Here is a 12,528-nt window from a genome sequence, read left to right as displayed (position 1 = left end):
GACAATTTTTGTTTGCCGCGATATCGCTCTTCAACTGTTAAAACTCGGTGCCAATGCGTACTACAACCGTCTTTTAGAGGGAACATACTTGAGCGAAATGTCCCGAGAATAAATCACTATTGTTTTATGAATGTATACACCCACACGTCGCCCGTCAACTTCAGGATCTCGCGTCTCAAAATTTATTGGGCTCCAATCTTGTCACATCTCCCAACTCACCATAAACTTTCACAAATTCATCCTTCAAATGCAGTTTCAACTTGACCATGGAATTGCCAAAAGTCTGGCGACAAAACATGCATTTGAAAGGGCAATTCTTGATTGTGCTTTCTAGCGTGGCACTATTGCGAACGTGCCGTACAAAGGCTGGTCTACCCGGATCCAGTTCTTGGTCTGATGCTGTCTCTGATCCCGAAGCAGCATTACCACTTCTCTCATGTGCGAGCTTGTAATAACCTTCATTAAAGAAGGGGTTTAATTCTTCAAAGGGCACAAAGAATTTTGTAGTAAAAGAATTGTAGTGCTTTTTGTTCTTCAACTTCGGTGAGTGGAAATCTTGCGTTATAACATGAATGTGCAAATTGCTTAGTGACGGAATGGAATGAACACCAGCTTGAATATGCTTGTTTCGAAACTTTTGCAACGCCTGCTCCCCGTCGTCGTCTTTGGCTTTGTTTCTCAAATCTAATTTATCCTTCAAATCTTCAACTATTATGTTCTTTGCCTTTTCAACGTACCCGCCCATTTGCTCATACAATTCTTCTCCGGTGGTTTCACCGTAATGCTTGTTGAATACTTCAAGTGGATGTTGGTGCGTGTATTTGGCATTCCTCGGGATCACAAGTAGATGTCGCGTGGCTTTGGGGAATAGATCTTTGATTATCACGACATGCTCGTCACTGTAGAGCACTGCTTCTTTGTGCTTCTCTGGATGATCAATGATTTTCTGAAATGCATCTCCGAAACTCATAAAGGGGGGAAAGGCGACCCTTGTTGGTAAAGTTTCTCTTTTCTTTTAATACTACGAAATTCCAAAAAAAAAAAAAATTAAAGCTGCTTGTGGCAAAATCGTCAAGACTGGTGATATCTTACTTTGTTGATCTATTACAAAAATTTACAGAATTACGAAAAAACTGAATGGGATACCTGTGTGTCTACGTTTTCCTCTTTTTAGCAACGGGAGTAGCTGGCCTTGCACTTGCCTCAGCTTCATCTTGTTTCTCTTCTGTTCCGGTCGCTTCAGGCTTTGTCAGCTCTTGATTCGATTCTAGTTTCGCTTTCTGGAGTTCGGCAATGAACCACACCACGGTTCCATACAAGAGCACCGCAATGACCAACAAGTTGATAAAATGGATCGATCTTGACAAAAAGCACAATGCAACCAACGAAATGATTAGTAATATAAACGATACATGCGTAGCTGTAATCAAGGCAGGAGTTGTGCCCGGAGTGAAGATTGAGTCCCACAAGTCCACAATAAACATCCTGCGCTGGTGGTGGGTGGTTGTTTTCAATATCCTATTGGAAGTGACCCTGGAGCGCTAAAAAAAAAAATTTGGTTGTTTTCACTACCCGTGAGAACAGGAGTATAAAACAAGCAAGAATGATGAATACGTAAAGAAAAGCCTGTGTCAGTTGAGCATCAACCAGTTCAGTGGTTTTCCTGATGGTCCTCCTGAGCCTACAAAGTATGTAACCTGTTTGATTCGACTCTGCTTGTTCGTTTAGAGGATTCTGTCAATTGGCTTGGGCCACAAGCAAAAGTTTTGCAACCAAATTGACTCACGCGAGTTAAACATGGACTACATTTGCTGTTCCACTTCAACGTCAAACCTCAATCTTTTCTAGAGACGCAGTTGCCAGTGCCGTTACATACCGGTAGAAGCTGAACCCTGTTAATCTCTAAAAAAGAGAGCAACCGGGGTCCTTTACTGTTTGATGGTGGCACTCCACGCTGGCAATAGCACTGGTGATGTTGAACACGGGTCGTGCAAAATTGTCTCTAAAACTTTTGATCTCACTACATTTACAACAACCTCAATTTACTGACAGAGAGACTATACTTGTAGCCAGAGGGCAAAGTCACACAGCAAGGACTAGTATATAGACTCAAAGACTAGATACAGATACGCAGCTTTTGAATTTTATTGAAAATGATAGTAGCAGATGATACTTTTATAAGTGACGATGAGGAAGATTACTGGTATGTTTGCACAAACGAAGCACCAAGACCTCACTCGGAATCATGTACTAACAGTTGTCTCTCTTTTTTTTTTTTGCAGTCCATTATGTGTTGAAGAAATGGATATATCCGATAAGAATTTCAAGCCGTGTCCCTGTGGCTATCAAATCTGTCAGTTCTGCTACCATAATATCAAACTGAATCCCGAGTTGAATGGAAGATGCCCTGGGTGCAGACGTTTGTACGATGACGAAAGCGTAGAGTATAAAACCATTAGTCCCGAGGAGTACAAGCTCTTGCAAGCCAAGAAGGAGAAGCGGGAACGCGAAAAGAAACAGCGGGAGAAGGAGCGGAAAGAGGTGGATATGGCCAGCAAGAAGCACTTGTCCGGGTTGAGAGTTGTGCAAAAGAACTTGGTATACGTCACGGGCTTGAACCCTCCGTGTAATCCCGAAGAATTGCATTCCGTCTTGAGAAGCGACAAGTACTTTGGACAGTATGGCAAAATCTCCAAGATTGTCATCAACCGGAAAAACCTCAACGTTGGCTCGTCTTCGTCGTCGCATCACGGCCTGGGCTCGGTGTTGGTTGTTTATGTCACATTTGCCCGAAAAGAAGATGCGTTGAATTGCATTACGGAATTGGATGGCTCAATGTGCGATGGGAGGATTTTGAGAGCAGCACACGGAACTACAAAGTATTGCTCGTCTTACTTGAGAGGCCACCCGTGTCCAAATCCAAATTGTATGTTTTTGCATGAACCAGGCGAGGAAGCCGACTCCTTCACTAGAAAAGATTTGTCGACTCAACAGGGTCTCAAGATGGGCATTGCTTCGAGAGTGCACACAACGACATTTGGTGAACTGTCCTATATTCCTGCTTATTTGCTCCATCAAATGACCGAGGAGGAGCTTCACCAGTACCAGCAGCAACACCAACCAATTAACCAACAATCTCAATCTCAATCTCAATCTCAATCTCAATCTCAATCTCAACCGCATTTCGAAAGCAAGGAACACTTGCCCGCTACTGCGCACTGGGCAAGTACAACATCGGCCAGCAACTCACCTGCAGTCAATAATAACATCCCCTTGGCCAACTCGGCCGCGTTTCCCACTTTGGGCGAAATTGCCCGTGATCACAAGCAACAGCAGAGGAAAGAGCTCAAGTCTCGCGTCTCAAGTAACAAAATTTCCAAAATCAATAGTTTGGCCACAGCTGACGATATTGACGTGGATGACACTTCAATCTTGCCCTTTTTGGAACAGTTTGGAGAGTCTTTGAGAAATTTGGACGAAATCAAGTCTGTCAAATTCAAGCAAGTTGGTTTGAATAGGATCCCGCTTTTTGCATTCAAGGCTGATTTGAACTCGGAGATGAAACAGGAGGACGAGAAGGCAATTGCACGTCAAGTTATAGAGAGGTTTCTTCTTAGACCCATCAAGAATTATCATTTGGCATATATGAACCATCCCTTTACGCAGCAACAGTCCCTTTTGCAACATCAACAACAGCAACAGCAACAACAACAACAACAGCAAGCTCAGCAACAACAGTCTCTCTTGCAGCAACAGCATACACCTATAGTTTCTATGGCTCAATTTCAAAAATCCGAAGAGCAGCAGAAACAAGCACAACAGCAGTTATTGTTGCTTCAATTACAGCAGCAACAACAACAACAACTTCAGCAGCAGCAGCAGCAACAACAACAACTTCAGCAACAACAGCAACAGCAACAGCAGTCACAACTCAACATGCTCAAAAGTGGAAATAGACTCAACACCTCTACCCCACCACCACCGGGTCTCTTTACCGGCAAAACCTCGGGTCTTGCAAACGACGTCCCCATAATGACCACATCTATCCATCCACAATCATCAAGCTCGCAATTATTAACTCAATTAATGAGCGGAAAGAAATAAATACTAGAAGGGCCAAACCAACAATAAAAACAACAAAAAAGAAAAAAAAAATCAAAAACGTGAGTTTTATAGAATCTGTAATACTACTACTAAATCAAAAGAAAAAACATACAAGTCATCAACTCTGTCTCAACTCGTACATTCTCTGATCGAGCAACTTCCATTTTTCCTTATTCTGAACCTCGTAATTATAGATCAATCGACCCGCCTCGTGGGCATTCTCAGCCATGCCCTTCCGCACAATCTGCAACTGCGGCGCAACAGTTACCAACTCGTCCAACCCAATCACCTCTTCCAACTTCCTAATCTCAACCTCGATGTCACTGAGAAGCATGGAGTTCGAGCTCACAGCAGACTCAAGCCCCAGCTTGATATTGTCGCGGTACGATTTCGCCACGTAGTATTCGTAGCGTAACTCATCGAGCCGTTTGAGGATGGCAAAGTTGTTCAAGAGGCGCGAGGGGTCAGGTTCGTCGGATAAGGTGTGTTCGAGGCTGGTGTATTCTGTGATTAGCTCGTTCTTGCGGTCCATATACGCGTCTATCTTGCGCATCGACGCCATCTTGATGCTAATTTGTGATGGGTGATGGGGCTTGTTTGGTGGTTGGTGTGGTTGGTCCTTGGTGGGTCGGTGCACGGCGAAAAAGAAAAAATGAAGGTGGTCGCGTGTCGAAAGTGAGATACGCGTGGCGATTTTTATGTATCGGCACACACAACGGTGATGTTGCTCATCATACTTGGAATTGAATTTGTTGTATTTGTCTATTTACAATCTACTGTTTTATGTACAACATCATCGCATTTCTTACACAATGCGTCTTCTTCCTCCGCGATAAACTTCCAGCATCGAGGACACTTGTGGTTACGCGAGGGGGAGATTGACAAGTGGATTTTTTCTCCTCCTACATCTAAGGGAATGTCAGATTCCAAAGTTTTGTCACTCAATGAAGCCTGGGAAACGAGGAAAAGATCGTCGAGATAGGACTCATTTTGCTTGATGAACTGATATAGCTCGGACGTGTCTTGGTCCTCAACGCGCAATTGCACTTCTAGACTCAATTTGTTTTTGAATACGCCTTTCTCTTTTAAAATTTCCATCTCCTTAAACACCAAATCTCTCAACTGGGAAAATTTTTCAAATTGAGCGTTTACATGCTGATTTGCATACAGATCGGGCATTTTGAAACTTGCTGCTGGTTCAGTAAATGGTGATGAGTTTTCACGGAAATGCGACCATACTTCTTGCACTAGCAACGGTTGAATGGGGGCCAATGCAAAGATGTAACATTTCAAAATCTCACTGAGGACAGTCTGGATGGCTCGACGCCTGCGGGAAGTGGTGCTGTCCGTGTAAAGACAGTCCTTGCACACATCAAAGTAAAAAGCACTCAAAACTGAATTGACATGAGTGTTGACTGAACTAACAACTCTTGAGAAATTGTACTCGGCATAGTTCTCAGCGCATGTTTGCTGCAACGTATACAACGTGTGCAAGACGTACTTGTCCAATGCAGAAAGCTCATCGTATGGCACCTTGTCAAGTTCATCAAACCCATGCAAATTGCCCAAGATGTATTTAAAAGTAAGACGGTATTTCTTGCCCATTTCAGAGACACGAGTAAGCACCTCGGGGTTGAAGCTCACGTCTTGTTTGTAGTTAGACGATGCAACCCACAACCTCAACCCATCGGTGCCCAAATAAGGGGTGAGCGGTTTCCTGATACCTTCCATTGCTTGTTGCGGAGTGAAAACATTGCCTCTAGATTTCGACATTTTCTGTCCCTTGCCATCAGTGATGAATCCATGGGTGATGACGGTCTTGAAAGGAGCCTGTGCTTTGAAAACGTGGCGACCACCTTCAACCTCTTCCCCCGAATAAATAACTTTATTCAACAACGAGGACTGGAACCACCCGCGATGCTGATCGCTCCCTTCAAGGTAGACGTCCGCTAAAGGCTGTTGAGTGCGGTTGCATTCTGCAATGTTGTCCTTCAACGTCGTCCACGAGGTTCCCGAGTCAAACCAGACGTCCATGGTATCTTGTCCCTTGTAAAATTGCTCGCCGTCGAGCTCCTGCGGGATCCACCGACTGATGTCATCTTCGGCCACAAACCACTCGTCAGTGCCAAACTCTTCAATCTTGGTGACGATATGTTCAAGCACATTGCGGTCCATCACCGGTTCGTTCGTTTGGCGATTGTAAATCACGGGCAACGGCACTCCCCAGCATCTTTGTCGCGATATGCACCATTCACTCCTATTATCAATGAATGATTTCAACCGGTTTGATCCGCCGCTAGGCATAAATTTCACATTTTCCAACGCTTCCAACGCAAAAGGTTTGATTTTTTCGACATTAACGAACCACTGAGGCGTGGCTCTTTGGATAACTGGTGTTTGCGATCTCCAATCGTAAGGGTATGAATGTTTGAAACTCTTATTTAGGTGGTAGATCATATCATGCAGTTTCATCACGTCGACACAATGCATGTTTGTTTTTATTTCATTGACTTTTTCCCCTGCTAGTTTGGCAAACCCTGGCGGAAGAGCACTTCCTTCGACATATCTTCCCTGGTTGTCTATGAATGACTCCTGCAAGGGGATGTTATTTTCTTTGGCAACAAGATAGTCATCGCGGCCATGTGCTGGCGCATTGTGCACTAGACCGGTACCAGCGGTGCTTACAACGTGGTCGCCGTGCAAAACGGGATGTTTGACATTGTCTGCATTTGCAGGGTTGACATATTGCTCATCTATCAACTCGGACCCCAAGAACTCAAGATTCGACTTGACATATTGCAGCTGCTGCTGCTGCTCCCCAGTTGCTAGTTTTACAACACCATCGGCCAAGTGCGTCTCCACCATCAACAGCTCGTGCTCATTGTGGATAAAAGTGTATTTCAAGTCCTTATTCACGCAAATGGCTTTGTTGGCAGGGATCGTCCAGGGAGTCGAAGTCCAGATCAACAACTGCAATTTCCTCTTGCCAATCTCCAGCGCGTACCTATTTTTGAACGCATCGCTGACGAGGGGGAACTTGACAAACACAGCGACACTTTTGTGGTTATCATTATATTCCAACTCGGCCTCAGCTAGCGCAGTCTGCGTCTCACACCCCCACCACACGGGCTTCAACTGCTGCGACAAGAGCCCAAGCTCAACCAACTTGACAAAAACGCGAAGCTGGTCAATCTCATATTCGTGGTCCATGGTGATATAGGGTGTATCGAAATCAGTCATGATTGCAAATTGGCGAAACTGATTTTTCTGGTTGTTGATCTGCTGCAACGCCCAATCCTTGCATGCTTTTCTAATTTCCACTGGACTTTTTTCGAGTTTGCTTTGGCTCTTTAACAGGGTCTCGACTTTGAGCTCAATCGGTAATCCATGGCAATCCCACCCTGGCTGATAAATGACTCGCTTGCCGTTGTACATGAGTTGGAATCTGTTGATGATGTCCTTGCAGATCTTGTTCAAAGCGTGGCCCATGTGTAGGTCTCCGTTGGCGTATGGTGGGCCATCGTGGAATATGAAATCACCTTGCGTCAGGTTGTTGTTGCGATTTCTGAGCTGCCATTGGTATAGATCTCCACTTGTGGCTTGAAGTAGTCTTTCTCTGGCTTCGCCGAGGGGTAGTTTCGGACTCAATTCAGTTTTGGGGAGGTTCAACGTTTTGGAATAGTTGGGCTTGTTCAAACATCTCGAGGCTTGGCTAAACAGTCGTACCTTCGTGCAAGGTCTTAGCAGCATTTTCATGAAGCACTATGGGGGGGAAGAATGGGGTTCTTGCTGTGAAAAATGGATCCGAAGTTGTTTTTTATTTTTTTTTAGTTGCAAAATCAAAGTCAGAACAATATTGGTGAAGATCACCAAATACATCAGGATGTGAAAATCCGACCCTCGCCTCACCAATTTACAAAAGTCACTTTTATATAAATTTATCGTATATTTTTAAGCAAAAAAAACGGGATATCTTGCCTACACTGTTATAAATAAGGATAATAAATACACCATGAAAAAGTTGTAAGAATAACTGTTTTGACTGGTTAAAATTTTCTTCTTCTCAAAGGTAAAAGTTTCAACTCTCTATAAGTATCTAGTTGTTTGCTTTGATGTTCTTAACCAATTCAAGGTATTTTTCAGTGGAGAATGACTTTGGTCTTTCAATTGGCATACCAACGGCTCTGTCCAAGATCAATTGGGGCAAGACACCAAAGGCTCTCGAGACACCAAACAAGACAGTGTAGAAGGACTCCTCGGTCAAACCATAGTATTGCAACAAGACACCAGAGTGGGAGTCGACATTTGGCCATGGGTTCTTGGTCTTACCGTGCTTGGTCAAGACGCCTGGGGCAACCTCGTAAATGTTCGACACCAACTTGAACAAGTCATAGTCGGGCATGTGCTTCAAGGCAAATTCTCTTTGCGCGGTGTATCTAGGGTCAGTCTTTCTCAAGACAGCGTGGCCGTAACCTGGCACAACTCTACCGGCATTAAGGGTTTCCCACAAGTATTTTTCAATTGCCTCTTTGGAGATGTCGCCTTTCAATTCATCCTTCAACTTGAACAACCATTCCAAAACTTCTTGATTGGCTCTTCCGTGCAATGGACCAGCCAAACCATTCAAACCGGCAGCCAAGGACAAGAATGGCGAGGACAAAGCCGAGCCAACCAAGTGGGTGGTGTGGGCGGAAACGTTACCACCTTCGTGGTCCGAGTGGATGGTCAAGTACAATCTCATCAACTCCAAAAACTCTTTATTTTCGCCAAAGCCCAACAAGCTGGCCAAGTTGGCACCATAGTCCAATTTGGGGTCAATTTCAGTGGGCAATTTACCGTCCTTAAAGACATTTCTGTAAATCTTGGCGGCAATGGTGGGCAATTTGGCCAACAAGTCAATCGAGTCTTCATAAGTGTACTTCCAGTACTCGGTCTTGTTGACACCTTGAGCATAGGCCTTGGCAAATTGCGACTCCGACTCCAACGCGGTGACGGCGATGGAGAATTGGGCCATTGGGTGCAAGTGAGAAGGAGATCTGTCAATCAACTCCTCAACGTGCTTGGGCAACTTGGATCTAGCAGCCAATTCTTCAGACAAGGCTCTGGTTTGGCCTTCACTGGGAACTTCGCCAGTCAACAACAACCAAAACAACGCTTCTGGCAAAGGCTCGTCGCCGCCGGGGGCTTTTGGCAATTCCTTTTGAATGTCGGGGATGGTTCTGCCTCTGAAGCGGATACCTTCAATTGGGTCCAAAACGGAGCCTTCCCAGACCAAGCCCTTGATACCTCTCATACCACCATAAGCCTGTTCCAACAAGACTTCTCCAATAACGGTTTTACCGTATTCTTTCTTCAATTGCTTGACTTGCTCGGCTTTTTCAGGCAAGGTTTCTTCCAATCTTTCTTTCAAAGTCTAGGAAAAAAAAAAAAAAAAAAAAAGAGAGAAAATCATAAGTTAGTATATCAACGGATTGCAAGTAGCCAGTAAGACAATTGGCCAACACAAGGACCAAACTAGTGAAGTCAAGTAAGAAAGCAAAAACTAAAATCCAAAAAAAAAGGAGGAAAAAAAAAAAAAACACATACTGGTTCGGCGGTGGCATAAGTTCTAACTGATCTCAAGGCAGTTTTTGCCAACCTTGACGAGCGCTGAAATGATCTCAAAGACATGATGTACGTAGATACCGATTGATAGTTGTATGTATGAGTATAAGTGTATGTGAAAAGGGGATTAGAATTGAAGTATAGAAACTAACCTCTGGGGGGGGGAAGAAAGGATTGTAGAAGGTGAAATATGAAAATTTTGTCGAAACTTCATTGGAAAGGGAGATTTTTAGTTGGTTTTATAAAAATGCACCCACCACTACCACCACCAATACAATTACAACCCACTAACTACCACCACCACAATTAGCAGTAACAACAGTAACAAACAGCCTACAGCCAACCAGGTCAACCACCTGCAGTAAGAGAACAGCACCGGTAGCCTAACCACCCTCCCCCACATATACACAAATTGCACCGCTACTAAAATATCAGGATCTGCCTATCAGAAGTTTTCCCACTAATTATACTATCCACCTGCTCACTCTCACCATAACTGTCTCTCCCACACACTATCTTTCCCTCTCTCGCTCGCTCATTCGCCCGCTCACACTCACGCTAATTAGAATGCAACCGACCCGTGAACGCTAGAACCCACCGCCCCTTTCGTGTTTGTTTCAAGGCGGCACAATTGCAACTTGCACTCTACGTCTTCTGCTCGTTAGCTTAGTTTGACCTTGAAAATGGGGGACGGGCTTTGCCCTTCTTTCACCAGCCTCTGTGCTCATGGCCGATTCCCGTGGAAATCGGCAGTAAGCGGGTCGATTGGCTCTCGCGTGTGGCGTGTAAACTGGCCAAGAACCCACCCCCGTGAGTTGTTGCCACGATGATTATTATTTCCCTGTGACACTCGACTGATTGTGTGGGCGCGGAGCTATATTGCCGAAGCGTTTTCTCGCCGTCCGTTGGCCAATCAGAAGCGGCCATTTGGCTCCAGAGACAACGGAAAAAAGAACATGTAAAGAAATAAACGAAAAATCATTCGCTTTGCTGTCCCACTTCCATTGCGTCATTCTCACCAACCGGCAGCCAGACCACCCACTCCCGAGGACAACTGGGGGGGCAGAGAAAGGTCAGTCAATTCCAATTCCCGTTTAACGGTAAACCTCTCCAACCCATCGCTACCGGTGACTGCCCAACTTGCTACCTGCTGACTGCTTCTAGGGCAGGCCCTTTTTGACGCAAGGTGCCGACGCCAATTGCCTTATTCGCACTTGCCAAACATCTCTCGCAGTCAAAGTCAAGTTAGGTGACGTGACGTGACGCTACGTTACGCTCTACACCGTTTGATCCAAGAAGCAAAACAAATGTAATAAAATAAAGCAGAACGCTTGCAGTTTCCCCGGGTTTCCTCCACTTATAATTCGCAAGTCTGCGAAACAAACCTCATCTCGTCGCCCTCTGTCATCTCCTTCGTGCTGCACTGCATCAACCCGCATCTAGAAAGACAAACAAAAAAATTTTATGGTGTCATATCATCATGAGTTCCACACAAGAGAAAGAAGCTCGGAGTTTTGCAATTGCTGGAATTTTGATCTCCTTCTACATCTGCCCGCCCACACAAGAGGCTAAAGAGGTGGATATTTTTTTTCATGTGGGGCACATCGGCATTTCTCTCAGCCTCCCCTGAGAATTTAAATCTCTGGGAAACCGTAGCCAACCACATGATCTGGTTCTATTCGCTCTCGCCCCACTCTGTAGACTGTCAAACCCAAACTCGCGGCGAAAATGTCTTGGATGGGGGACACTTGGCCAAATTTGAAATAAATTTGTGGGGAAATGGGGAAACTGGGGTTCACGGGGACACGAGGAATACACTAAACGGGGTGGGGGGGGTTTCTACACTCTAGTTTCTCTGTGTGGTTTCGCACGAAACGGTTTTTTTTGATTTTTTTTCTTCTTTGTCTTTTCGTAATTTGACAAGAACTCAAACCCGAGATCGACACCGAAACAGCGGGCTTGTAGCTCCGCGAACGACATGTGTCCCACACTCCTCTCACTAGCTGAGTTACTGCCGATGGAGAAGAAGACTCGTTAATGCTGAGCGCCTCCTATTTCCAGTTTTGTTCGGGACAGTCATCAAGAGCCCATCGCTGTCAGATTTCGTCTAATCTCTCAATGCTTCTCCTTCGCTAGACTACGCATCACCTGAACTACATATTGCTCGTCTTTTGATCATCTTGGAAAAATCATGTCTGGAACATCACTGGGTTTCCCCTTCTATATTAAAATTTTGCAACCATTTCCGTGCAAAATTTCGAAAGCAATTGGAAAAAATCAAATTTTTTACTTGGTTCTTTCCACATTGAATCCCATCGCCAACCCCCATCCCTTCCCGTAACAAAGTTAATATATATATCTACACGATAACTAGATTGAAGCACCAACAAGCAATGAGCTCCATCATCACACACCTCCACTTAAATCAAATCTCGACGATTCCCTTTCGTTCTTCCAACGCCGCACGCCGCACGCCGCACGCTACCGACCTCGAACTTTCATCCCATCATCAAATTTTTTTCACTCTTGCTCCTCAACCCACCAAAAAAAAAAAACCAAATTTTTTAGACCTCACACCACCCTGCTTCTTCTCCTTCTCCTTCTTCTTTCTTTAGAAAAGAACGAGGGACTATATCTCCGGCTGCATGCCCCCTAGAAAAAAAAGATTAAAGCAATTCATATCTAGTTCGTCTAGGTGAATCGTTTTTTTTTCTTTTTTTTTTTCTGAAGTACTAGATGTATTCGGTAAACGAATCCCCGAGAAGAAGAATGAGCCATTGCAGAAGGATCAACATCGGAAAATCATACATTTTTTCTACT

General features: G+C 44.6%; 6 protein-coding genes across 6 annotated transcripts; 1 reads left to right on the top strand and 5 right to left on the bottom strand. All coding sequences in view use genetic code 12, as the record gives it.

Moving 5' to 3' along the window:
* Positions 1-175: 175 nt before the first annotated feature.
* Positions 176-970, bottom strand: LODBEIA_P08160 (uncharacterized protein; the record flags this gene model as incomplete). Its single annotated transcript, XM_066976778.1, has 1 exon — positions 176-970. One exon carries the CDS (start codon positions 968-970, stop codon positions 176-178), a length of 795 nt encoding a protein of 264 aa, XP_066827754.1.
* A 184-nt stretch (positions 971-1,154) lies between these two features.
* Positions 1,155-1,484, bottom strand: LODBEIA_P08150 (uncharacterized protein; the record flags this gene model as incomplete). Its single annotated transcript, XM_066976777.1, has 1 exon — positions 1,155-1,484. The coding sequence occupies one exon, from the start codon at positions 1,482-1,484 to the stop codon at positions 1,155-1,157; it is 330 nt and encodes a 109-aa protein (XP_066827753.1).
* Positions 1,485-2,153: 669 nt separating this feature from the next.
* On the top strand, positions 2,154-4,104 carry LODBEIA_P08140 (uncharacterized protein; the record flags this gene model as incomplete). Its single annotated transcript, XM_066976776.1, has 2 exons — positions 2,154-2,203; positions 2,283-4,104. The coding sequence occupies 2 exons, from the start codon at positions 2,154-2,156 to the stop codon at positions 4,102-4,104; spliced, it is 1,872 nt and encodes a 623-aa protein (XP_066827752.1).
* Positions 4,105-4,222: 118 nt separating this feature from the next.
* Positions 4,223-4,666, bottom strand: LODBEIA_P08130 (uncharacterized protein; the record flags this gene model as incomplete). The annotated part of the gene is made up of 1 exon (XM_066976775.1): positions 4,223-4,666. One exon carries the CDS (start codon positions 4,664-4,666, stop codon positions 4,223-4,225), a length of 444 nt encoding a protein of 147 aa, XP_066827751.1.
* A 200-nt stretch (positions 4,667-4,866) lies between these two features.
* On the bottom strand, positions 4,867-7,854 carry LODBEIA_P08120 (uncharacterized protein; the record flags this gene model as incomplete). Its single annotated transcript, XM_066976774.1, has 1 exon — positions 4,867-7,854. The coding sequence occupies one exon, from the start codon at positions 7,852-7,854 to the stop codon at positions 4,867-4,869; it is 2,988 nt and encodes a 995-aa protein (XP_066827750.1).
* Positions 7,855-8,200: 346 nt separating this feature from the next.
* Positions 8,201-9,774, bottom strand: LODBEIA_P08110 (uncharacterized protein; the record flags this gene model as incomplete). Its single annotated transcript, XM_066976773.1, has 2 exons — positions 8,201-9,517; positions 9,691-9,774. 2 exons carry the CDS (start codon positions 9,772-9,774, stop codon positions 8,201-8,203), a joined length of 1,401 nt encoding a protein of 466 aa, XP_066827749.1.
* Positions 9,775-12,528: the final 2,754 nt, after the last annotated feature.

The sequence above is a fragment of the Lodderomyces beijingensis genome, assembly GCF_963989305.1.
Source record: "Lodderomyces beijingensis strain CBS 14171 genome assembly, chromosome: 1".
NCBI classification, from domain to species: domain Eukaryota; kingdom Fungi; phylum Ascomycota; class Pichiomycetes; order Serinales; family Debaryomycetaceae; genus Lodderomyces; species Lodderomyces beijingensis.
This window is presented reverse-complemented; position numbering and strand designations above follow the sequence as displayed.